Consider the following 27,530-nt stretch of genomic DNA (forward strand, 5'->3'; position numbering starts at 1 on the left):
GCACGTAGGACCCAGCTTTAATGTTCACTTCACAAGCTGGTCTAGCCTAAGAATAACATTTGCCTCATTTATAATAAAAATTTATCGAGTGTAACGTTATATTTTAAAACTACGTAAATTAGAGGCTAAAATATTAAGATGTTAAGTTGTAGGTATTCTGAATAGAAGTGTTTTTATTCGTGTTTTTTATAGATATCCTAATTGACAGGTTTTGTTAAGTTTTAGTTTTTAATAGTACGGGAATACAGTGGCTCTTCATTATGGTGAATTGTATACAGTATTAGATATGCATATGCATGCGTAATTTTTATATCTTTTACATACCTATAATGTTATCAATTAATATCGTTAGTTATAACGTATTATCACATTAGTCTCTAGGTACATAGCTGTAAACAAGTGTAGCAAAGTAGGTGTATATAAGTAGGTATATTTATTTTCATATGAGACTATCCGCTTACCTCGGCTCGCTTTGAATGATCTAAGAATAAAAAAATTCTTAAAATATCTATGAACTTTTAAAATCGATTGAGTAGTTTTAAGTATTTGTATTAAATCATATCACAAAAAAAATTATAATAAATTTTGATTTATTTTGGAGTATAGTACTGTATAATATATGGATAATAATATAAAAATAAACATAGCGGTGTTACACACATTGAGAATTTTTAAGTGGAATATGTTGGTAATTATAAATGAAATGTTAAATAATTATCTCTATCAAATGTTTGCGTGATTAGCAAATTGACACTTTAAGAGTTATGACGATGAATAATTTAAACCTTCTGATATGATATAACTACATGAATGTAGAGCAACACTCTACATGTTCTAACTACTGTTTTCATATGTGTCTATGATTATATTTTATCATTTAGAAATTTATATTATATTGTTTTGGTTAATTACGTGCAAAGAGGTAGCAAAATAAAGTAACTTTGAGTACCCAACATTATGTAAAATAACGGCCTAAAACATTACTCTGAGTCTAAAATATTATTTTAAAAGTCTTTATTCTGATTGTGTAGTTCAGTTTTCAATTTACTGATTGCACAATTGAATATTTCTGACTGGTTTGTTATGTGTTACTGAAGCGGAAATTATTATGAGAAACATTTTATATTTCCTAGGCTTAAGTATTTGCCGTCAAGTGTTTTCAAAAGATATTCGTCAAAATATGGTTTTATGCATAGAAGATAATTTTCTGTAGGTAGTGTATTAAATTATATCAGTCAATCAGATTGTTATAATGTAAAGGTTTAGTGCGAATTAAAAGAAGTCATTGCATTTTTTTAAAGATTTATTATAATATCCATTTAAAACCTACTTAAAAGATTTCAGTCAAATAAATACACGATTTTATTTAATTTTAAATTAAATATCACTAAAATTGTACAACAAGTAAGCTATTTACATTATATCACAAATAATATTCGAGAACTCGTAAAGTATCAGTAGAGTCACTACTTACAGTCTCCTCCACGCAACCGGAGATGCCCACACATCGCACGGGCACGGGGCCTACCGTAGCACATCCCTAGCTTAAATAAAATGACTCGAGCTATTCAGCTACGCACTATTCCACTCACACCGCGATACTAAACTACAAGCGCTCAAAGTTTCTCGAAGGCTCGCGAGTTGGTGAGCATCTCCCTCGTCAGCCGCCACACCTGCTTGGCAGCGTTCTCCATGGCAGTCGGCGACTTGCCCTTGAACAGGTCCACGTGCGGCAGGAAGTAGTGCGGGCAGCGCCGGCACTGCAGCGACGAGATCAGCTGCAGGAAGATCCCGTTGATCCGGTCTCCGATGGCCGCCTCGTCCCACTCGTGCTCGCGGGGGTGCTTCTCGCACTCGTACAGCAGGAGCGTTTTCATGTGGTAGCACGTCACCGGGTTGCCGGGCAAGTCCAAGTGCCTATCTCTGATCGTTTTAAGTATACTTAAACACTTTCTTCGACAACCTCCTTGAAGTAATCTGTTTTCGGCTTCAAAAAAACTCAACACCCACGCGTCTCCTTCCATTGCAGAATTTTTCCCTTGCAACGTGAGGCATTCTTTTGACAGAAGATCGAATCCTTCTGTTTTCACTTCGGCGACTATATTGGGGTGCGGCCACGGTATCGTCGGTAGAGGCCAGTGTGCGGCCGACCTGGGCCACAGGCCGGCGCATTTGAATGCCGGTGTTATTTGCACTATGTACCTTTCGCGGATTCTTAGTTTCACTTCTGTCGTTTCGGCGATCATTTTAACGCAATCACGGTAGGAGCACTTGTCACAAGCTTGCGCCACTAACGTTTGAAACCGCGATCGAATCTTCCTCGCCGATAAATATCCAGAGGCCGTGATGAATTCGACCCACAGGGACATGGAGCGCTTCCTGCCGTCGCTCAGCTTGAGCACGGCGCAGCCCGGCAGCGAGCCGTCGTCGACGAAGTTCAGAACTCCCATTTGATTCAGATAAATGATGATTTCGAATTCATGGGGCGACACGACTTCCAAGCCGTCGAACCGGCCGTTGTAGTCCGTGAGAGAGGATATGAACCTCGGCTCCTGCAGCTCGACCTCTTTGAGGACATCCTGCACGATGCGGCAGACTTCATGAATTGTTTTCGCAATTTGCGCCTTGCGGTTGGCGACGCGCTCGTTGTAGTATTTGTTCATCTGGTAGACGAGCTTGGACTGGGCCGCCATCATCTCCGGGGGCACGAGCATGGTGCAGTTCACGCGGTTCGCATGGCACACCGGTGCACGCACGCGCACGGCACGCTCTCTCGTCTCGACTGAGCCCGCTCGCCGTTGCGCGCTACGGCAGGGTACGCCCATAGGGCTGCGAGCGGCAAATGAGACGTGCGGCACGGCGTCTCGCTCGCACGGGGGGCCCGCGCCGCGGGAGCGACGGAGGCGGGTATACGCCCCGGCTGGAGCCCCGCGAGGACGTGTTCCGCCGCATATTGATCCGGCGGCGGCTCCGCCCCGGCGAGGTAGGTATCGGAGTCGCGGTGTAATTACATGATCGGTTCCGAGCCGCTCGTTAATTCGGTAGCCCAACGAGCTCCGCTCTATTGCTGCCTACATTTTTTCCGTCGGCGTTTTATCGGCCTCCTAATTACGGCCGTTAATTAAATGTGATGTAAGCACGAATGTCATAATTCGAAATGGGCGATAAATATCGTGTTGTGTTTCGTTAAACCACCAAATCTGTTTTATTTTATGCAGATGCTACAAAAATTATAATTAAGTATGTACCTAATTAGTCTCAAAAAAAAAACAGTAGTAGGTAATGCATGTTAAATCTGAGCTATCATTATTCCTTGGAATAAATTACACAACTCTATTAAACATTCATTCATGTAAAATGTTCATTAACATAGGTATAAATAAGTAAGATAAAAATATTAATTCCATATTGTTAAATAAATTCAAGTTTGAATCATTTCGTAAAATACTTATATTTAACTAGAACTGAAAAACCAGGAAAAGACATTTATGAAACGGTGTAGGTACCTACATAGAACAATGTTTTTAGTGAGACAAAATAAAGCTTTTATAATAGTTACCTAATAAAACCAACTTCGAAATAAAAATATGTTTCAGAGGTTATAGAGGTACCTAGGTCCGATTTTAGATTCTTACAGAGTGAAAATATAGGCTCTACATATATTTGAACTTTTAGAAAAAAAATTAAATGAATAGATTGTGCAATCTAACTAGGTAGGGACTTTTAGAAAATTATAAATTCTGCAGTTACCTACCTAAAAATATTGCAATGACAATAATGTGTATTATTATTTTGCCTTCTACTAAAATAATAAATTTGAACATAACTGCCATCTTATGCTTGCTTTATTTTATTTTTTATTTTTGCGTATCTGACAGGATTATCTCCGCTACAGTTTTGTGGTAGCATGTACAAAATACGTTTAGGGACAAAAAAAAAATACAATTTACAAGCAAAATATTATTTTTGTTAATTAAATATTCGCAATAAAACTTAAATGCTCAATTTCTCCAATACTCAACGTATTTTGCTACGAATTATTGCTCAAAATAACCTTTTTAAAAATACTCTCTTAATGAGAGAGATTTTTTAAACCAAGCTCTTATGGTGCGTATCTTAAAGGCTAAAAGATCTCCAATAGGAACCTAAGTGGTGTGGGCCGAGAGCTGAGAGCCGATAGCGAGTTAGTCGGTAAACTCTAGCAATTAATGTTTGTAGGATATATGCGAGTCGGGTGGGATCTCGGAGGACTGGGCTGGAGCCGCATGCCTATTTCAGGAGATATTGATGGTCGCGCGCGGCGTGATGGATGGCCCGACGCGGCTTGATTTACGCGACGTCTGCCCGCTGCTCCTGCGGTCCTGGTACCGACGAGGACGCCCTATAAATATTTTTACTAATTTAAATTTACCAAATGATTGTATATTTTTAACTGACGTAAAATTCTTACACGTAAATAAAACGGACAGTTAAAGCTAAGATCGAGAGATGTTTATTATTTAACTTCAACATTTTTATCGACGTATACATTCTATATACCTACCTACCTTTCTACCGGCAAAAAAATGTGACTTAAATATCTCGTAGGTACCTAATCCCAGTTTGTAGAGCTTATTGTGCTTCTGTTTTACTATCAACTACAGCTTGACAAAATAAATTATGACGTTAATTGGCTCTATCTGGCTCAAATTAATGAAGTAATTTAAATATTTTTAAATGTTGTCCTTATAAGTACCTAATGGTACCTACTTGGTATGATCTTCTTTCTTAATTGTATTTCTGCAAAATCTTAAGATAGCTCTACCTACCTATAAACGCTATAATTTAATCTAAGGTACATAAATTTGAATTACAAAAATAGTAAGATAATATATTCGTCTACATCCATACATTCTTATTCTACCTCCAAGCATATTTCTTCCGAATATCCTCCTACATCAAAGGGGTTCCACCGTCCGCGGGTCCCTGATGTAAGGTAACAATATCGCAATGTTGTGTCCCATCCCCGGCCCCCGGCCCGGTGCGCAGAGCGCGTGCGTGCGCAAGATGGCGGCCGCTCGCCCCGCCCACTTCCGCCGGAAGTGCGCGCCCCTGCGAAGCCTCTCGCCTCCCAATAACAACACCGTAACGCTGTATCACATTAATAAATTAATCACTTGTGCCTAATTAATGGTTAAATAAATTATGTATTCCCATTGTTCCTCTTTTTGTTTTAATGAAAACTACGTTAATTATGTTGAATGCATTTGTATGACAACTTTAATACATTGAGCATTCATGTTGTGCTCAATGTATTGCTATTTTTATTATCATTTTATTAATTACAAAGTTATTTTAACCCATTGAGCCACAAGCGGCCCGATCGGTCCACGACACAATAGAATAGATTTTATATTGTGTCTGTGATTCCGGGGCCTGAACTACGCCATATAATGTTAAGAGACCGTAGTAGACTAATAGGTAGATAATTCAAACATTAATAATTAGTGTCGATATGCTTACATTGAAAAAGTAAGTACTTCCGATTTAAATGTTAATTTAAATAGCTGTTAGATACCTATGTAAAAATTGACGATTATTATTTTACGTTATTTTTACGTATTTTTACGTTAGCCTAATTCCATTATTCTACTTATTGAATCCTATTTATAGTTATTATTTTACAAACAACCACTTTTTAGATATTTTTCAATTTAATATATTCTCAACTATATAACAATAATAAATATTACTTTAATAAATGGGGTCCGTTAGGAATCCTTTTAGCCAAAAGTTACGTTTGAATCTATCCATTTAGGTACATTGAAAGTGTAAGTCGCATGCCATTAGGATTAGCGTGACACACGAGAACACAGCGCGGGCTAAACAGCTGACAGAACTATTAAAATCTCGCACATTATAACATATGAGGGCCATCGCTGAATTTACGAGTCGGCAGAGCGAACACAACGTGCGACAATTATTATTACAAAACGACTGTTGGTACGTCTGTCACTCGACGTATCATCTAACAACTGAATGATCGAGACAAAAACGAGTTGAATTTTCATCGAGCGACGCCTGCACCGAGATGACGGAGCGTCGTAGAGCGGCCTCGTGGGCTCGCGCTGATATTTATGGTGTATTGAATTCGCTATCGTGTCGTATGAGAGATGCGGCCGGACGGACATCTGTCTTCCCCCACCGCCCGCGCGGCACTGCGCCGGCCCCCGCCCCGCGCCCGGCCCCGCCCACCGCGGGAACGGTCCGGGACGCGACTGAACGCGTGCTCACCGCCTATTGCTAATTAAATTTGAACTTTATCACGGTGGAAATGATTTTTGAATTATTTGCAAACGTTGCACGTTCGTATACATTAGGGTTGCGCGACACGTATCCTTTTTTCAATAATGATTTTTTGTTGCAATGCAAAGATATTTCGGTGCAGCGTAATTGGATTCAGAACGCAGATCGGCCGGCGGTTACCAGAAACGAAAATGTGTTCGCACCAAAATCGCCTTTATTATTACTGTATAAGGGAGGGAGCTGCGTGCATGAAATGAGATTGCGATCGCTAAAACTGGAAATGTACAATATAGTCGATGAAGACGTCCTGTCGAGTGTAATTATTATAAAGATAGCAGATAAAAGATAAGTTTCTTTGTTTCGTCTCGCTGAATGCATTTGTATTTTTAGCGGCATTACTAAAACGATTGCACGTATTTATAGTGCATATATTATGGTTGAGGCATTTAGAAATTATGATCTTCTTATAAGTTAAAAATTTTATGAATCGTGTGGTAGTTACCTTGGAATATAAAGTTTGTACTGTAGAATAATATATTTTAACATTATTGTCTACCTAATGTAAAAGAAGGTAGCAAGTATATATTCTAGCAGCTTACCTACTTATTGTTCAGGATACATCGCCCATTTTTGCAAGTGACTACTATCAAGCTGATTTTCCGTTTGTAGCTTTATTTTGATGAGACACCGAAAAATTTCGTGTACGAAACTCTCGATTGTGGTAGCTAACAGAGATAACAAGGATAAATTTTTTTGATTTGATGGTTCTCAAATATTTATTACGCAATTTGTAGGACAATATTATGTCTGTTGAATTATATAAACATTAACTAAGTAAAAACAAAAAAATCAGCTTGTTAGTAATCATTTATGATGACCTCGATATCGATAGGTACACTTTGGAAAGGGGGACTCTTCGAACCAACCATAGATTTTGTAGGACAAATATTTTTTCGAATAATTTAGGTAATTATCTTGAGATTGAACAAAAAAAAATTCAGTTAGTAATAAATATGGTTCTCAACCATCAAATCAAAAAATTTTATCCTTGTTATCTCTGTTAGCTACCACAATCGAGACTTTCGTACACGAAATTATTGGGCGTCTCATCAAAATAAAGCTACAAACGGAAAATTAGCTTGATAGTAGTCACTTGCAAAAATGGGCGATGTATCCTGAATTTTACTTTTCCTGAATTTTCTTTCGTCATCAGATTGATTTATTTTTATACGTCAACTACCTACTTATCTTAAACGCGCAACTACCTATGCCTAGATATGGCATTACCACCCTGAACCGATTTCCAGATTTTTTTCCAAACTCCAAATAGGTAATAAATATTTGTAAATAGTAAACGTCTTTTCCTGTTTTTAAATATAAATTAGTTAATAAGTAAACCAGAAGCATGTGTAGTTGGTGCACGGAGGTAATGAGGTGTGGAGAGGGGCCTCTGATTAGATAATTCGGAACACGTGGCGCGGGCCACTGTGCGACGACCAATGTGGAATTTCGATTGTTTAGTTTTAAGTTTATTGGTAAAACTAGATGGTTATTCTATTGCTATAATATGTCTCTCATATCTACAAGGTAAACTGTGTCTTTCAATAATACCTAATTTTAAAAAGAAATACAACTTGATTTTTGTAAGGGTAGAAAATTGCAATTAATAATTATGGAACAGAATATCTGTTATCAGCTTCTTATCAGGAACTCAATTTCAATATTTTATTGTGCCTAATAATGTGAAGATACATAAAATTAAAAAATATTTTTTTTAAGCTTCAACCACGAGAACCTATAGGTACCTTTCGCAGATGCTTCAGTAGATAGATATTATGCTCTGTAAGGTATCAGTGTTGTTTAAATAATTAAAACACCCGTGAAAAGCTGCTCTACTGCAACTTAGGTACAAGCTTTACAAAGTGTAAGCCATATATAGACTATAGCAAAACTTATAAGATATTAGATTCTAGTATTCTACATTGAATTTACAAAAATCTAATTAGAATTCAGAATTGGTTGGTGAACACTGAACAATCTAAAAGTTAGCCCACTTGAATTTCAATGCGTGCAATTAAGTTGTACAATAGTAGGCCAACATAAGAAATCTTAAACAGTAATTTTCCCTAATCAGTAGAGTGTAGATAAAGCTTTTTGTAAAAAAGCTTTCTGTCCAAATTTATTTGCATTACAGCGTGTCTTTTATGAACATCGCTATTAGTCTCAAAGTTCAAAACTCAAATATTTATTTAGGTATTCAATTAGACTTCTTCTAGAAGCACTTTTGAATCGTCATAACATAGTTCAGAAAGTAACATATATAATTATTTCTCGATCGACAAGCTCCTAAATAGTTTTTCCTAAACGTATAGGGTACCCCGAGGAATTATAAAAGTGAGCAATAACCACAGATCACTAACTAGTTCCCATAAGTCAGAGTGCGCTTCCCGCGCTAATCCCGGGCAGATCCGGGCGTACATCTGCGGCTTACGCGCTGACATATTTTATCTCTACACCAGCTCATTAATAATCTTGTGCTGTTTACGGATTAACACTCTTTTTGCTCTGATCTCGAACGTCAGTGATTTTGTTCATAATTGCAGAACATCATATTATTTTCTCTGCTAATTGCTGCGTAGGTATATAACGATTCACTGGAGCTTTTTTATTTGTAGAGCTTTCGTTTCCGATATAGGTATGTATTTGTTATGGAAATATGAAATGAAAATTGAGCCAGGTTTTATATCATTTACAGCTTGTTGAAGATACATACTTAACATAAGAAGAAGGTTGAAGAATATATAAACCTCAGGTACTTACACTGCAGACTTGTAGCTATAGGTATCTCTTTTTATGGTTATATGAACTTTAATCACTATCTAAAAATTTATTTGTTATTTCATCAACAAAACAATTAATCTTTTAGACGACACATCTGTGATTTAATTTTCAAGCATAATATAAAAGTGTGAATGTGTTAACAAGTCATTCTATTCGTAAGATCAAGTCCATTAATAAATCAATAACAAATGAGGACGAGATCTATAACTGTAACTCAAAAATGGTCCCAAATCGAAATGATATTTATAAGAACGGTTGAAGTGAGGCGCAACGGGAAAAAGCGTCGCCGGGAATAGCGACGCGACGACAGCGAATTTATTGGCCGAGCGAGCTGACTAGCATCACCGTTCCTTTTATTAACCGATTTCAAAAAAGAAAGTGCTTTTATTTGCTGTATATAGGTACTAAGTATGTTCCTCGATTTCTCCTTCTGTAGACCGCATACCTATGTTTCACGCTCAAGTCAAATCGGCTTCAACCACCTTCTTTAACTCCGCTTCAACAGCCTCTAATCAAGAAAATCCCCCGTGTCTTTGTTCTATGTTATTGAAAAGACTAACAGATAAGATATTTAATTTATTTATGTACCTAATTACTAATTATATATTTAATTTGGCTTTAGCTCTATAATTTTACCCATATAATGTTAAACACCATCAACTATCGAACCCCGCATCCCACTACAGTGACAGGCGCTCACCACTGAGCCACGGGCGCGCTCTGACTGAGATGTATCGTCGTTTAATGAGAGCTTCCTGCGATTAGTTCGCTCCGCTTTCCTTTTGCTGAACCGTTTTAGATCACACTCTGTATGCGTGTATTTATTTCTCTTCCTTTTTGGATATTTTAATATACAAGCGGGCGAATAGATTTATAGTTGGTTATCGTTTGAGCATTAACATTGTAATAAAGTGTGTCTTGACTTTACTATCAGTGTGCCTAGTAGCGAAATTTGTATGGGGAATCAAAGCTTCCCCATACGTCCGCTAGGGGCGCTGTTCGATTTCCCATACTAATTCGGCTGTGACGCAAACGCGATAGTAACGTTTCGTACTCGATGAAAACTCGCACTAGGCACACTGTATAAAAATCTGCATACCTACCGTGAGTCAAAAATCATGTCTCGTAAAATATTAAGTTAATTATGATCTATTTATTACGTAGGTACCTACGGTAATAAATACATACGTATAATTTTAAATGGTTGGTACAATATAGAATGCGTTGAATCTACCTAGATATTGAATAATAAAGACTCCAGCTCTCTGCCCAATCAATTATGTATTCATTGGTATTATTTATTAAGATATTAATTAAATTTCAACATGTTATCTTAGTCTGATATCTCATCCCAAACGGTGCAGTATTTATGTAAATTTTAATATAATTAAAAAATATATATAATTTTAATTGCGTTCCTCGAACAAAATGTGAAGTTATATAGTCAGATGTCACGTGTATGATAATATTGTGTGTAGACTATAGATATGTATTAAATTCGCTTAATTTATTGTTTGAAACCGATACATTTATATCTTAAATCAATAATGTTATTTTTAACTAAATGTATGATTAGTTTTTACTAATTACTGATATTGAGTCCTCTTGACTTACTGCCTCTGGGTACGATTACTCAATTATTAAAATTTTTATCACAGTTAATGTTCATGTGACCGAACTATTTATTCGTGTTTAGATAATGTAAGATAGATAACTAATGCTAGAGTCTGGAATACGGCTAATGAATGCGCGCTCATGTCCGTTTATCGGGCGAGCCGGTCCCGAGGTGCGCGCGAACAAACACGCGCTCTGTAGCCGCACGTGATAAGGCACGTCGCTCTTATATTGTTTGTGATTTCTTTTGGTTGTTCAGCTTAATAATATGAATTATGTTTGTTAATAATAGGAAGATACCCTCTTCTTCATTTGAGTCAATTGCAAATACATGCAACTTGTATATTGTAGAGCCACGGCAATAATATAGATTATATAGAGTAAAAGGAATATTATATTGCAAGTCAAACATTTATATTATTAATCATCTGTTTGTAAATTCAATTATAAAAGTAGTTCTCTGACAATGTGTACAAAAGTTCATATACATACAATGACCTGTTTCAAATATCATGTGTTGGTTAAAACCTCTTGTATAATGCGTTTGTAGAGATCATGTAAAATTCAATGTAACTGCATTTCATTGTTCAAAAAAATGTATCGTGAGAATTAGCAATAACTGTTATCAATAACACTAATATCAATTAAGTGGCACGAACGTTCACACCGAGGTGAGGGTGCACTCATATAGCAGGCACTTAGCGCTAATGCTCCGCGGTCACGCCACTCCACGCCGAGATCTCTGCGAACACAGATTGTGTGAAACTGACACGTGCGAGATGCGAGCTATGCGTGCCCAATTTGATATTCATAAATCATGCCTCCCATCACTCATTAGATAGCCGGGAGCTATTGCTAGGGACGAATTAAGTGAATGTGGTACAAAATTAAAACAATTTACCTTTATGATATATTCAATTACGTAAAAACTGTTTTATAATATGGTTGTCCTCACAAAATAAATATTAGTTTATAATATTATTGTAGGCACAATGTTAGCCGTCTAGTTAACATGCGCAGGAGACGACAGCTTCGCACATAAATCAACGAGATTAGTTCGCCACAAGATTCATTTGATTAGCGATGCAAGCGGTACCAGGCCTCCAGGAATCACACGCAGTATTTCACAAATTCATGCGAACGTCTACACGCACGGAATAAACAAACGAACGCGCCCTGCGTAGGTTCGCGATCGACACCTGTTAAGCGAGCTCGTGTATTATTCGATCATTGAACAAAAAGACAGTAAGCTGCACTCTATAAAAAGCTGTATTTGTCTTTGCGTAAGTATCAAAATGAGGTGTGAAATTTATCTTCTATATCTGGGAGTAAGATTGGATCGTGGTACCAGGCACGCAGCTCAGTCGAGGCGGTCGATGGTTATCGCGACTATAAATAAGGTCCGCCACAGTGACAAGTACCCCCATTAGGGACGACCGGCAAAAACTTGCGACCTCCTCGTACGGTCTGCATATCCGGTGACTGAACTTTGATGCGAATTGTAAACAATTTAAAGTATGCTTTTGTTATTTTATAAAAATAACTCTACAATCTTCTCTGGATGTACATAATTTTTTACATTCGCTATCCTTTAGAAATGAGATTAAATAACAGTTGCTGAAAAAGTTGATTCTTTTGTCATAATTAAACATAAGAAGCTTTTCTCTACATTTGTCCAATAATTATAAGCTCTACTTAATACGTTAACTGCAGTTTTTTGCATTATATATTTACAAGGAAGCATTTTCCTATACACTTACAATTAATGAATTATTGAAACACTTTCCGACCAAAATACCACCTACAAAATAATTCACGGCTAAGCTGGAATTATCGAGAGCTAATATAAATGTGAGTTTAATATCTAATCTATTGAAAGTAAGCATTTATATGTGCGCCAGGAAATGTAAGCTTGTCACCGCGGGAACATCTTGATAGCTGTTAATGCGCTGGCGACACCCGAGCAGTTCGCTCACGACCAAAATCTGATTACATACCAGCATAGGTATTTTACGATCATCTGATTATTCATATACTAGATTTCCGCCCGCGGCTTCGCCCGCGTTTGCAAAGGAAAACCCGCATAGTTCCCGTTCCCGTGGGATTTCCGGGATAAAAACTATCCTATGTGTTAATCTAAGTTACCCTCTATATGTGTGCTAAATTTCATTGTAATCGGTTGAGTAGTTTTTACGTGAAAGAGTAACAAACATCCATACATCCATACATCCATACAAACTTTCGCATTTATAATATTAGTAGGATATCACCAGCTAAGATCCTTTACTCTACCTTTCTATGTAATAAATATTTTGGTAGATGGTTGTTTTCCAACGTACCTATATTTCCATTGGTAGGTATTTTCAAGATTTAAACTTGTTATTTCACAAATTTGAAAGTTAAAATTTATAATGTTCAGTTAACTTTGTATGAAGCAGCGAAACTATAAAGGTCATTCATGGTCTGTTGGCGTTTTTGCTGAACACGATTAATAATGTTAATGTATTTTCTTTCTGTAAACCAATCGATTGTGCCCATATTGAGCGGTAGCGTGCGATGTATTTATTAGTTTGGTCGCGAACCGAGATCGCGCGATATGCAAAACGATTAGAAATTTTCTATTATTTGCGTTCGTTTAATGGACAATAAATTATTCATTAATTGATTTAGTTGTCTTATCGCTAAATATCTAGCCATCTGACGCGGTCGGAATGCTAAACTAAACTGGCTGAGAGCCGTTTGCAGTGCTACAGGTTTATGTTTACTGTTTAGTGTGAATAAAGAATTCGCCCGTAATGTCTGAAATAAAAAATTAAGGCGTTAAAAGCGTCAAGTAAAATAATAAAAATGAATAATGGTTTAACTTTTTCGCTCAGAAATGCATTTTAAGGTAAATAGTAAAAACCTTGTAAGCAGTTAAATTCCTTATATTTCCATTGCCCTTTGTTTAATGTTATGAAGTGACCGATCGGTCAACATAGCGAAGAGCTTATTTTTACCTCTAACCTCATGTAAAATGCAAGCGCTATTGTCGCATCTAATAAAGTAGTTAACGAGTTATCAATGTGTCAGCGGGCTGGCAGCTGCAGTGGATCACGTCGATAGATTGATCGACAAGTGGCGCCGTAAACTGCAACTGTTGCACTCAGTCGCGAAGTGCACGAACCCATGTATCTTGAGTCTAGAGCAGGCGTGGGAGACTCTGCTGCCGTGACTCCTCGGGGACCACGTCTTCCGTTCGTTAACTATTCTGTGGGGAATGCAAATTGTCTTAAAAAATTGGCAGTAAAAGCAAAAATAGTTCGTGAGAATTTTTTTTAGTTCCGTTTTACATATTATTCTAATTATTAACTTTTAAATTATTAGTTTTAGTTCTACTAACACTGAGTCCTCGCTTGTTTATTGCTATCAATAATAATGTAAAAATATTCCTCAAAGAATAATCATCAATTTACATTCAGTTTATTTAAACTGAATGTAAATTGATGATTATTCTTTTAATTTAAATAGTATTGTTATGATAACGTCGTACAATATCACATTCCATGTCTAAGCTAGTTTATTCTACTTTACCACCGCCCTACCGCCGCGGCTGTTACCGACCCTATCGCTAACGACACAAACAACGCTCCATAAAAGAGTTTTGACAAATAACTTGGTAATTGAAAGAGACTCACCCGTTGTGGGATATAATGGAAAACATAGTAAAGTAGATGATGTTATTGCATTCTTTCAATAACATGTTGAATTTAGATGTAGTTTTTGTTTCGGGAAAAAAATTTAGTCTTCTCATATCATTTTTTGATCAATAATATTACTTCTAATATTGGGTATTCTTATAGCTAACCTAAGGAGTATTTTATTGTTTATACAAAGCACACTGCACATCACTAATGAAAACAATTAGGTGTATAAACATTTGGAGAATTATGACAACGACTCAGAAAAAAATATGTATTTAATTTTATTGTATTTTAATTTTTTTGGCAAAAGTTATTATTGTACATTATCTTTTCCTTTTTACACAATAGGTATCTCAAATCTCAACAGTTCGCTAATCAATCTCACACGGAGTCCCTCTCGAGGGTCCCGCGGCCCTCCGCAGCCCTAATGTGGGAACACTACATGTGACGATCGTGTAGTTGTTGTTATTAGACCAGACAATACCACCCTCGGAGTATTTGCTTCACTAATTACACTTGCTTTCTGTTTATAGTGCTATTGTGTATTATAATTGGTAACTGAATACCTGCATTCAATATTGCCAAGTTTACATAATCGAGTTATATTTTGGATTCTCTTAAATCTTGTAAATTAGCATCGCATTTTATAGTGACACCTGCATTAGGAATCAAGAAAGTAATAAACTCTTTCAGTCTCAAGGTACAAACATATTCGTTACGCAGCAGCAATATTGCGTAGGTACATCGCGTCTGAACCACAATTTATCACAGCCTAAGTAAAAAATAATAGACTAAGATATTTTTCGTCACCTTTTCGTTTATATAAGTATGTTTAATGGAAGCTACGTCATCTCAATCTGCTTTCCACTATCGACAGTGCTGAACTTATTTCGATCGCGCTCAAATCGGTTGCCCATAAAGCAGGCGTGACTGCGGACGACGCTCTTCGTCCCGTAGCCCATTAACACGCACTATATCTCCATTATAATTATGTCGCGCTCCGAAATATTCATTTATAGAACGCATTTCAGTTTAAAAGAACATTCGTTTTCATTTTAATTTACAGCGTTATTAAGTTATAAATATAGCTACGATATGAAACAGTCGAACTCTCTATTTAAAAATATTAAAACGTCTCTAGCGTGTTATGATTAACGGGCATGGTTTCTGAATTAAGTGTTTTACGTTAAGAACGTCTTAAAATATGCTTACCTTAATGCTGTTTGAATATTTTCTTGAATGTGACATAAGCTATCTCAAATCCAAATCAATTGCTAAATTCAGAAACCAGCCTTAAATGCTTTGTCTTTTATCAATAATTTTTTGTAATTATAGTCCTAGGTTTTAGTTAATGTTGTCTTTATTGAAATTATATGAAAAAATATAGCATTATTTTTTTTTATTTGCAGGTGTTAAAGTACTGCGAGCACCTGCACGGCAAATGGTACTTCAGCGAGATCCGCGCGATCTTCTCGCGCCGCTACCTGCTGCAGAACACCGCCATCGAGATGTTCCTCGCCAGCAGAAGTGAGGATTGTTTTATGTTATTTATTTATTCATCGTCTTTTAGAAATGAATAAGAGACCAAATAGACTTGTCACCTTAATTAAAGATAAACGGTTGTGGACAGCAATACAAGTTCTCTTATTTCGTGTTATAGATAATACGAGTTTGGATCATTTTAGATATTTTATTACAGTATGTACCTAGTAAGTTTGCACCATGTGTATCGAATTTATATTGGTGTAGAAAAATTCTTATCTTATCTATATGCATAGATTTCGTTGCAAGTGTATACTTATTTTTTACTGTTGTATAGGTAGTAGATTCTATTAATATTTTATAAAAAAAGACATCAAAAGTGTAGTTACTAAGATTTATTATATCCATAATAATTATCAGAATGAAAATTGTAATGCGTGCATTATCTAAACGTTTTGTTCAACATTTCCAGCGTCGATATTCTTCGCGTTCCCGGACCAGGCGACGGTGAAGAAGGTGATCAAAGCCTTACCGCGAGTCGGCGTCGGCATCAAGTACGGCATCCCGCAGACCAGGTCAGAGCACTGCTTATTTTTCCTAAATATATATTTATTTTTTATTCATGATTTAGATCCAGGTACGAAAAAACTAATTATTAGTAACCACGAATCACTGTAAGACATAATTACTAATCCATCTATCTATTACTTTAAATAAATTACCTTTCAGCACAGCTGAACAGATCTCGATAATTATTAAACAAATATATTTTTATCAAAAATTAAAAAGCTAATTTAAATCTTCACGAGTAAAGCAGTTATAGCAGGAGGACAATACCAATACGCCTTGTATTTATCGCCATCTTGCGGTGGATCTGTGAACTAAAAGAGTTGGAGCCTGTCTCTCGCGAGGTCAGTCCACGTGTATCCGTAGACCTTATAATAAAGCTTTTTATTGTTTCCGCCAGATGGCGCTCAACGATGTTGTTGTATTCAAACTCAAATCTAAATATGTATTTGCTAGACTAGACATTAGACAAGGTTTCCTTCAGAAGCTCTTTTGAATCGTGAAAATAAATAATTTATTATTTACCACCAGTTTGAAGAGCGATTTCTACAAAGAAGTCCCGGCAAGAAACTTATAGGTTGTTGATCTTTTATATGCATTATTTTTAACTGCATGTTATATACACGTGTAATATGCATTACATGAATATTACTATTAATAGTGGATATTAATTATTCGAATAAAAAAATAATCGATGAGGAATTAAAAAAAAATTATATGATGACTGAAATATACGAAATAATACTATAATGAAGGTTCGAATTTGAATAGAGAGAGAATGTAAGAAAAACACTAATCATATTATTAACAATTAAATTTTTTCCTCTATTGTATGAGAATGTAGAGTCAATTGAGTCCTAGTTATCGGTCATTAACATTTATATAACAATGCAAAGCATTGTACCTACTATAGGTACATTTCTACGTTTAATAATTAATAGCCTTGTGAATGAATACTTGTAATAAACTGTTACCTTTCCGTCCTCTTCAAAGGAATTTGAATAGACAATGGGTGTAGAATAAAACATAGTTATTTAAAACAAATTTGTATTTAATTCACACGTTATTCATAGTATTTGTAATGGTCATCACAGAAGTTACTTTATTGACATAAATTAAATTATTTTGTAAGTAAATATTTAACCTAACGCGCTATATTACACTAACAGTCACTCGACACAGCCAACTCTCACCCTGCTCTAACATTTGTACAAAATATAAAAATATATTAAATTACACATTTAAAAACGTTCATATAGTGCTACAATTGACGTCACCTTGTAAATCGATTATCACATTGGAATGTTGCACCTCAACTAATAACAACAATGCATTCATAACTATATAATACTGATAATTATTAAATAGAATTAAGTCTAAATAGTAACTAATATACTATCATCACATGCGCCAGTCGGTAACAACAATTATTATTTGCATTCAAATATAAAATATTTAAGAACGATTCGTACCCTCGCTTTCATGCTATAAATTAACAAGTATTCTATGCGAGGGCAAAATATTGAAATCCTACAATTGTTCATCAATATAAATACATTACAATCTACTCGCGAAGCTCCACAGTCTTAGCGTTATCGTTTTGTACCCATTGGTTCCTAAACAACTCACTCTTCTTGTCCAAACACACAGCAGCGCCCGCGCTGTGCCGCCTCTGCACGGGCTTGCCCTCAAAGTTCGCTTTCTTATCTACACCTACTTCTGGATCGACATCCTTTTTATCTTCTTCAAATTGTTTCATAATTTCCGCTAAAGTCTTTCCTTTAGTTTCTGGTAGGAAAAACTGACAATAAGCGGCGCCCAACAGCGCGCAGATTCCGAATAAATACAGTGTTCCATTGCTCGTTAAGTAGTACTCCATTTGTGGATACGTTTTAATATTGAAGAATATAAGCATGTAGGCACAACACGATGTCGCCCCAGACATCAGCCCGCGGATGTCCTGAGGATAGAGCTCCCCGGACATTATCCACGGCAGTTGCAGGAATCCGACCATACTGAATGATACGTGAAGTAGAATGCACGCCAATTTAAATAAAGGTGGGCCGTCGAAACTGTCGCAGATCGCCGCACCTAACATCGTCACTCCGAGTAACAATCCTGACGTTGCGGCTAAAGTCTTCCGTCTAAAACTATTGATGAGGCACGCTCCGACCGCGCCCATGAACACGCGCACGCCGCCCACTATCACCGAGGCTGTGAATTCGTTCACACTCGTCCCGACTGACTTGAAGAAATCCACGGCGTAGTACAGTATTACATAGATGCCGGATAGCTCTTGAAATAGGAAGAAAATAATCAATAATGCGAACGGCTTGAGCACGTTGCGCCGCTTGAACAGGCCGAGTTTTTGTCTCGTCGTCATGGTTTCATCTTTTCTATCTTTGGCAAACTCCATGAGCTCCTGCTGCGCGGCGTTGTTGTTTTGTCGAAGCCAGAACATAGCCGAGTAGGCTTCTTTCATTTGGCCCTTCGAGGCGAGCCAGAGGGGTGATTCGGGCACAAAGTACATGAGGAAGGGCGTCAGAAGCGACACGCCGGCGCAGATGGCGGCGACCTTGCGCCAGTGGATGAAGGAGCCCAACGAGTAAACGATGAAGATGCCCGTGGAGACCAGCCCCGGCCCCAGAGCGCTCAGCACGCCGCGCTTCTCGGGCGTCGTGATCTCTACCACGTAGATGTATGACACGGTCGACATACCTGCAAATAATAATTGAACAATTAAATATATGAATATAAACAATACTATTAAAAAGCTTAAGTTTTATGAAATTAATTGAAAATAAGTTTTATGAAATTAATTGAAAAAAAGAGCTACATGAAAATGGTCGATGAAGAGTAACGAATACGTACCGATAGTGAAGCCGGTGATGAAGCGGCCGACGCAGAGCATGACGTATGTGTCGGAGAAGGCGATGACGAGCCAGCCCAGCAGGTTGGGCAGCACGATGGACTGCAGCAGCAGGCGCCGGCCCAGCGCGTCCACCAGCATGCCGCCCAGCAGCGCGCCCACCGGGTTCGAGATCACGCCCAAACTCGCTGCAACGAACACAAAACTTGTTCCAAATATGCTTCATAGAATTTCATTTTATTGATATTTGTACTGCAAGATATATCTTTAATGTTTCGGATTTAATTGGAATGATAACTGGTTCAATTTTGCAAAGTCATCAATGTGTTATTTTGTTCGTTTCAATCAAATAGTCTTAAGGACTTAATTTAATTTATATTTAATAGGTTATTTAACGAAATTCAGTCATATACTAACCAATCCATGAGGCTTGTTCATACGAGATTTCAGGGTACTCGTGCGTGTACTGGGGAAGCAGCACCGCGGAGAAGCCCTGGCAGAACCCCACCGATATGTTGATGGACTGCGCGGCCAGCGCTGCCAGTACCTGTAACGTTACAATCGTATGATAATACTGCAACAGTAGTTTGTAGCAAAAGCGAAACTCGCGTCCTTTAACTACTTACAAATATAAATAGAGGGAAATTTAAATATTCAACGAACAAAACATCTAATTTTATTAGTAACGTACGTACTTCCCAGATCACATTCATATTTGTACTAAATATATCAATATAATTGGGCGAGCGCTTGGCCCATACCCGTGACGCTATGGCAATGATAGTAAGCTGAATTACGAGAGGAGGCAACGCTTCAGGGTCTATTTACAGTTCTATTTTCATAGAAAGCGGATGTTCCGTATCTCAATGGAGAGAACGTTGACTTTGTATTTGGCAGGCGTCAGAGCGCTGCTGCCAAGAATTTTTCTATTACGGTTTACGAAAATAATGTAAAAACGTGACTGGCGGCCGCACGTGGCTGCTGGTGGCTCGTGAGCCAGCCGACACCACGCCTTCCTACTGCTCCCTATTGCTGATCGTCATCGTTGGACGCTATCCATAAATGGATACTTTTCACTGTTGCAATGATATCACATTTGCGCATGCTTCAGGGAAATATTAATTCATCTCGAACCTTCATTTGTTTTCAAAGGAGTGAAAATTGCAAGAAAAACAATCATCACCATAATATTATTGTTAATAGAGATGATTATTCTGCGACCTAGTATTTAATAATATGCAGTCATAGAAATACTTAACTAGACTAGCGAGATGTAAGTGTAGTTAGCACAAAATAAAATGCGACAGATGGCGTCGCACAGTTAAGAGTTACCGGTACGGATGGCGGGTTACAATGATTATGGAAAATAATGCCACTTATGTCGTAAACATGAAATTATGTCCTGCTGGAAAAGCCAATTACGTTTTAATTACCGGCCGTATTAAATTGTTAAATGGGTAATTTATATATGTATTAAATAAATGTGACGATGATCGAGTTGACAGCCGTGGAGTGGTGTAGCGCGGCCGTTTATATGTCATGAAGCGGGGTAACGAGCGGAACGGCTGTAGCGGCCGCGATGTAAACACTAGTTATTCTAGATGATGGCGAATGGCGACACTCGATACCGAAGCCGTTCACAGATTCCTGAACGAACGTGTATCATTACCTTCCTACGTCTTACAATTGATTGCAGACGTATGTCAGTAAATAGAAGAACGAGGCATTGTTTAATTTGAGCTATTATTAGAGATACACTGTTGTGTTTGATAAGACAAACGTTCACAAAATCAGAGCAGATAGGCGCATCATTAGTTAACGATGGTTATAATATAATAATTAATTTTTAAAGTATTAAATTTAATGCCATACTATTTTATATTCCAATTAATTCCATAAGAACATTTTGTTTCAAACTATTACCTAAATCTAGAATTTATATAAGGTACTACTATTCCTTTTATTTTTAGTAATACATGTCGTAGCAGAGTGAATTCTGGTAGCGTCACAATCGAAACAATCATTTTAATGCTTTTAAAAATGCAAAAGCTAAAATACGATCATTTTATTTTAGCCGCGATTGGATCAATCAATTATATTTGTCATGCAGCCGACATTTACGCGGACCCATAGCCCCGCATCATCGAAGCTTCCAGAAGAGCCGCACTTAAAACATCGCATAATTTTATGATAACATTTACATTTGACGAGTTTCGTAATTACTTTGTTATGGACTGAGAAAAAGTTACACTTAATTTAAATGTGAGTCATTTACGATGGTACCCTCTGCAAAAAACTTAGTTGGACGAGAATGTTTTGATCGATGTGAATAAGTATGCTATACTGTATACTAATTTGATATAAATATTATCTTGTAAGTTGTAATAAACGTTCGTTTTAGTTTAATCGCTTGTAATAAAACTCATAATAATTGAATCTATTTTCTGTAGTAACATCGTTAGGTATATTGTAATTGGTGGTAACTTCCATTATTTTAAGCCGTATATGACGTGAAATTGTTTAATCATGTTTTATATTATTGTAATAGTTTTATGAGAAGAGGAATTTATAAAAATAAAATGTAACAGTTAAGGGGGGTTAGGCGGTGAGCAAAAATTCAGCTATTCGGGCCTGAGGTAAGCGGTGAGGACCCCCGCGTTTAGTATGGAATCAACGTGCTCGAAACTAAAAAACGTAAGCGCCATTCACATTTTTATCAAAAAGTGAATGAAAATATTTAGTATTTTCTAAATCTAAAACAGTCACGAAATCGAGAAGGTAAATGCCTATATACTTGTGATTTTATACGTATTATTGTAAAATACGGTTGTAATGAGCATTTATATGATATTTTAGAGGTAACTTCAGGATTTTGTTTTATCGAGCAAAATTTTTCCAATCGTGTTTTGGAAACAGTCATCCCATCACACATACGTTCTGTAATACATATTCGAAATTTCAGAGCTAAAAATCTTCAATATTTTCAATTATAGCTCATAGAAAACAGTCCATGTTGCCGTGTTCACCTACTAAGGGCCCTTAAACTGTCTCTATAAAATAAAATAGTGTGTAATGTAATTTAGCAATTAATATCTATAATTCACGAGCTTTTGAGACGTGCTCTTCCTACAGAGAAGTCGTGTCTAATTATTATAACTTTATAGATGCGTTTTATTTTTATTTATATGATTCGTTTTTATCAACATAGGTAAACATATAATGTGCAACCATAAACTAATGGATTCTTTATTCTTGCGCAAGTATTATGCAATAGTTTAGAATGATCTAGATTTGATAAGTGGAAATTTGCAAAACTCACACGTGTGCTATAAAAGGCAAAAGTTGAATTTCGTCGGCGCGTTTTATTCAATTTCGTCGAATATATAGCATGTATAAATAAATAGCTAATGAGGTCGCTCTATGTCACTATGTCGTTGTACTGAATACTGATATATTATGAAAAGTGTCGGAGTAACACAAACCATCTGAGAGACTACGTAGATTTGTTTTATGATATGACAAGTTAATACATTGTAATACAATGCATGAGAATTCTATTATTACAGAACTATAAATATGTAACAACTAGGGATGTAACGATACATGATTTTGCCGATACAATACCGATACCGATATTTGTAATCAAATATCGGCGATACCGATATCGATGGCTTGGTAGAAAAATAAATAGTGAATTATGCATAAACGTTACCAACATTTAACAGAGACTCAAATGTAAATCGTATTCTTTTAAATAACAATGCCAAATCAAAAAACCAGAAAACCATTTATTTTAGTATTATTATTTTGCAAAGTCAGTTAAACTTTAAGTTATACACATACAATCAGTTCCTAATAAAAGTTCACTATTGGTAGAGTTTTTTCAAAAAACAAAGTGCGCACGCGCGGGCGGCCTCCCGCATCGTTCATTGGGCGCGGTTTTTTGAATTGTTTGATATTGGTATCGGTTGTTTTATAATCGGCGATACCGATATATCGGCTTGCCGATTATATCGGCCGATATATCGGTATCGGTATCGGTATCGTTACATCCCTAGTAACAACGTATCCGATGTCTCTATTCGTGTGTAATGTTTAACAATCGTAAGGTTTTTATGTCGATATCTACAAATTTATTATAATAAATGACAGTTATTGCAGTTGAACACAACGTGCGCAGTAAATTAAGATATGCTATTTTTGGGAAGTTTATTTATAAATCAAATATATTTAATAAACATATCGATTTGCATACAATTGTTGTCTGTCAATTACTGCTGACGGGAGTATCGAGTGTCGAGTCATGTAACGAGATCAATTATTACAAGTGCGAAGCGCCGCGCTCCGGCTCGTTATGTCATTAGGTACATCTCCTGCAGAAAGTCCACGGACCACGCTTATGTAACCGCCGATACACTTTTGTTTACTGTGGCGTAGAATCACTTAATTGACTGTTGTTTTCGATAATTTAGCGGCGATTATTGCAATTGTAACAGATTGTTGTTCAGTTATACGGCTGTGTGTTTGTGTGTGTGTACTCGCGAACTGCGAAGCGTGGTACATTACACATTTGAGAATTGTATTCAATCTAATTATGTAACATAAACGTATAACATTAACATTAATTAGAGATATCACGAGTTATCTAGCTACCCATCAACTCGGAAAAAATTTACAATTGTTATTAAATTGAAGGATCGTTTTTAATCATGCTTCAATGATTGGATTTTATGGATTGTCAAAGACAACTAATCAATCCGTAATACAGAGACAGCACACGCTAACAAAAACCATAATAAAAGTTACAATACTACTTTCAAGTGTCAGAAAAGTCGTTGACCTTTTCTGTTAATAGTATAATAATTATTATTATTAATTAACTTATAAATATTTTACACATTGCAATGCTTTCAATCTGAAACGCTTAAAATAGCTTAACACGAGTTTTCGTTTGCACCTGTGAGGAAACACTTCCTTTAAATACACGTTTAAAACCTTTAATCATCATAAAAAATAATTATTTTTTAAAATTAACTTGTAAGATTATTGAAAGGTCATGGTTTTTCTCAAAAATTTGTTACGAATGTAATACTTTGAGAAAGTTTATCCTTAAAGCTTTGTATTAAATGAAAGTGTGTATGATGTTAGTTTCGTAAGGAAACGCACTGTGCTCTGAAAACGGAGGTCACCTCGTAACATTGATGGCTCAGGTCAAGTTCAATACCAACGACAGGCGCGCGCTACACTGCGCGACTTTTCGACGCATTATTAAATTTGCGACTGATTTAAATACAGTTTAAAATAATCAATTTGTATTCAGATTTTTCACTCCATCTCCTCTTAGTAGAGAAAACAACATTCGTGATAGCTCACGAATGTTGTTTTTATTATATACATTCAAAATGATTGTTAAATGAGATGAGCGTCTGGCAACGTTTCTAACATGTTAAAAGATTAATGCAAAGATAAATCTACATCGCTACAAAATATAAAAATATTTTTTTTATATTTATGTATTATTCTATTCTATATAGTAAACGCAACTAAAAATCGCACGTTGTCGCGTTTAGTGCGATGCTATATTATTATCTTATATCCTGCTACGGGTCAGCTGATCGAGCGGTGCGGCGCCGCACTCGCTGCGTTCCGGCGGTCAGGGCCGCACGGACGCGCGCCGATCGCCGGAAGTGAAAATGTCCGTATCACACACACGCTTAAATTACAATCGTTTATGTGCTGACCTTGCAAACCCGCTTTATCATTTACGGCTTATATGCATTTTGTCTAGAAATGATAACGTGGAATTGCAGACTTGACGACTTGCCCTAATTTCGAATTAACTGATAGATATCTGTTTGTTTTTTACACAAAGTGTGATTGCATTACCGGTGCAATATTGGCGATGTGATGCGTCAGTGCGCACCTAAACAATGAACTCGCAGTATCCGAATGCGCGTTCTTATGCAATTAGTGTAATGTGGCCAAGGAGCACATACTGTAATGTTCGCTCCGAGCTTCGTTGTAAGGCGCCTAACTGCTCGTCATACGTTGTTGCAATATTAACTATTAAGTAATAATGATTTAATTGAAGCATTCATATCGATTCCAGTTAACTTAAAGTCTCGAGCGAGTATTTCAATCATTTGTTTGTGCGCTATTAACGCTACTAATTATGTCGAGTGAGGATTGTTATGTAACTTGTGTTATCCATGAAACCTCAAAAAAAAAAACTTGTTGATAGTTAAAAAATAATTAAAAGTTAAAAACACTTTTTGCGAGTACCCATAAAATAAATCCTTAAATTATTTCATGTTGAGTTTAATTGTTGTTTTAGAGCATTTATGAATAATTAAATACTTAGATAACTCTGTATCCTATTATTTTTTCTTATATTCGTCGGATATAAGATACCTACCGCAGCCAAATTTAGATTAATATTAATATGGAGCATTATATAGTGAGCCCAGCCGAGTGGTGCGTGTAGTCGTAGTAGAGCTGTACTCTACATTCTACAGTAGGTATGTACAATGTTGTATGTACGTCACAATAATTGTTATTGCTGAGTATTTTTCCCCGACGAATGTCACAGCAACGTCTCATTAAAGTTTAATTGGATTATAACTACGAATATCATTGCATATCTATCAAAAATACATCAAACGCGATAACTGTCGGCTTATCTTAATAGTTTGTGGTTCGAGTTCACGGGTTCAATATAATTTTTATTATTTCACACTATTATATATTGTTTGATAATGTACGTATTTATGTTGCTTAAATAATTAAATACGAGTACTTAAGTTGACTTAATAGCTGAACATTAACGAAATAGTTTTATTGTTTTATAGTTTTATTAGATACACCAACAAGTAGGTGCTACTAATTACCAAATTTAATTGGGTACTGTATCAATCAAATTTCACATCCAATTAGTGACTCAGACTTCGATATTCAATTAGACAAATATTTAAATAACCATTTCCCGTTTCATAAATGCGTCTCAAATTCGAAAACTTAATGTTTACCTTAAACTTTCCTTCATACATACATAACTGTAACTGTGCACTCTACTATGTACGCTAAATTGGTGAAGAGTGGTGTAGTACTTACCATGTACAGGTCGCCATATCGGCACACCTTCCAGAAGCCCTTGATGCTCGCGAGCATGGTGCGCGCGCGCCGCTCGCCGTGCCGCGCCGCCGCGACCCTCCTGCGCACACAACACATTCCGTTACAACACTGCTATTTGTACAACTATAGATTTTATTATAGAATACGTATATTTTATATGTGTACAAAAGTTTCGTCTTGTACTTAGACACTCGTAGGTTATCGTGTTTGTGCCTTTTAGGACTGAAAATAAGAAGCTCTATGCTTTGAATCTTCTTGAAAAGCTAACAATAGATTTTTCATTTAAAACCGACATATCTCTTCTTGGTTTGAAAGAAAAATAAAGCGAAGTTTGGAATAAGGCAATTTTCTGAGTCGGCCCTGTTACCACACCAAACCGCATTTTAGAGGTTCGATTGTTGCTTCGAAATAATCCAAATCATTATTATTCAGCAGAAATGTTATTTAATTGTTGTTCACTTTGAATTAATTTAATTTTTGCTGTTATTGCCTTAAGTAGTACTTATATGACGCGCATGAGATAAGTTCGTCTATATGTCACTCACCATATACTGAACATAATATAACTATTCACTCACTGAAAGGACACTGGTATGTTTGTATGGTTTTACTTTTTTGTTACCTACGTAATCGTTATGGTGTTTATAGGCTACTTTAATAAACGACTAACCCTACAGTCAAACAAGCATACTGAAGCTTGGCTCGAAACTGACATATTCACAAAACGTCACAGAATTAAACTGAAAAACAGCCATCGTTAGCTAACGAGTCGGGTAATTGTGATTAGTGAACATTAATAAACATTATTCGCTCTAAATGAACGATAAAGGGAAGATAAACCTGTTTCTTATAACTCATTTTAAGTTTTTATACAATATTGAAAAGGTAATACATATATAATTATGTAATTACTTTGGAGATTTGCTTCGATTTTAAATCATTATACAAAGACGCTAATTAAATCATAATATTATAGCGAGTTGTAGTTTGACATGCGAGTACATTATGAATCATTAAGATAATTCTTTCCTTACGTTCAGCGGACAAGATCACGTTCT

At 36.4% G+C, this 27,530-nt stretch overlaps 3 protein-coding genes across 9 annotated transcripts in view; 1 reads left to right on the forward strand and 2 right to left on the reverse strand.

Moving 5' to 3' along the window:
- Positions 1-27,530, forward strand: part of LOC123701492 (neurobeachin) — a 310,024-nt gene that overhangs the window by 241,374 nt on the left and 41,120 nt on the right. For all 4 annotated transcript variants that reach the window (XM_045648984.1, XM_045648985.1, XM_045648986.1 and 1 more), the window contains 2 exons: positions 15,833-15,950; positions 16,378-16,480. In XM_045648984.1, the coding sequence (XP_045504940.1) occupies positions 15,833-15,950; positions 16,378-16,480 (221 nt within the window). The remainder of the gene's footprint in view (positions 1-15,832; positions 15,951-16,377; positions 16,481-27,530) is intronic.
- On the reverse strand, positions 1,292-2,772 carry LOC123701500 (protein mab-21). Its single transcript, XM_045649002.1, has one exon. The coding sequence runs from the start codon at positions 2,712-2,714 to the stop codon at positions 1,617-1,619; it is 1,098 nt and encodes a 365-aa protein (XP_045504958.1). The 5' UTR covers positions 2,715-2,772; the 3' UTR covers positions 1,292-1,616.
- The window catches only part of LOC123701496 (facilitated trehalose transporter Tret1-2 homolog), a 37,184-nt gene continuing 27,159 nt past the window's right edge, over positions 17,506-27,530 (reverse strand). For 2 of the 4 annotated variants that reach the window (XM_045648993.1, XM_045648995.1), the window contains exons 2-5: positions 26,452-26,551; positions 19,759-19,888; positions 19,344-19,529; positions 17,506-19,190 (exon numbers count right to left, since the gene is read on the reverse strand). In XM_045648993.1, the coding sequence (XP_045504949.1) occupies positions 18,037-19,190; positions 19,344-19,529; positions 19,759-19,888; positions 26,452-26,551 (1,570 nt within the window). In that variant the 3' untranslated portion in view covers positions 17,506-18,036. Of the gene's footprint in view, positions 19,191-19,343; positions 19,530-19,758; positions 19,889-19,967; positions 20,426-26,451; positions 26,552-27,530 lie in introns of those variants that run through there. The other 2 variants (XM_045648994.1, XM_045648996.1) reach the window with 2 other exon arrangements.

Source organism: Colias croceus, chromosome 21, assembly GCF_905220415.1.
Source record: "Colias croceus chromosome 21, ilColCroc2.1".
Taxonomy (NCBI): domain Eukaryota; kingdom Metazoa; phylum Arthropoda; class Insecta; order Lepidoptera; family Pieridae; genus Colias; species Colias croceus.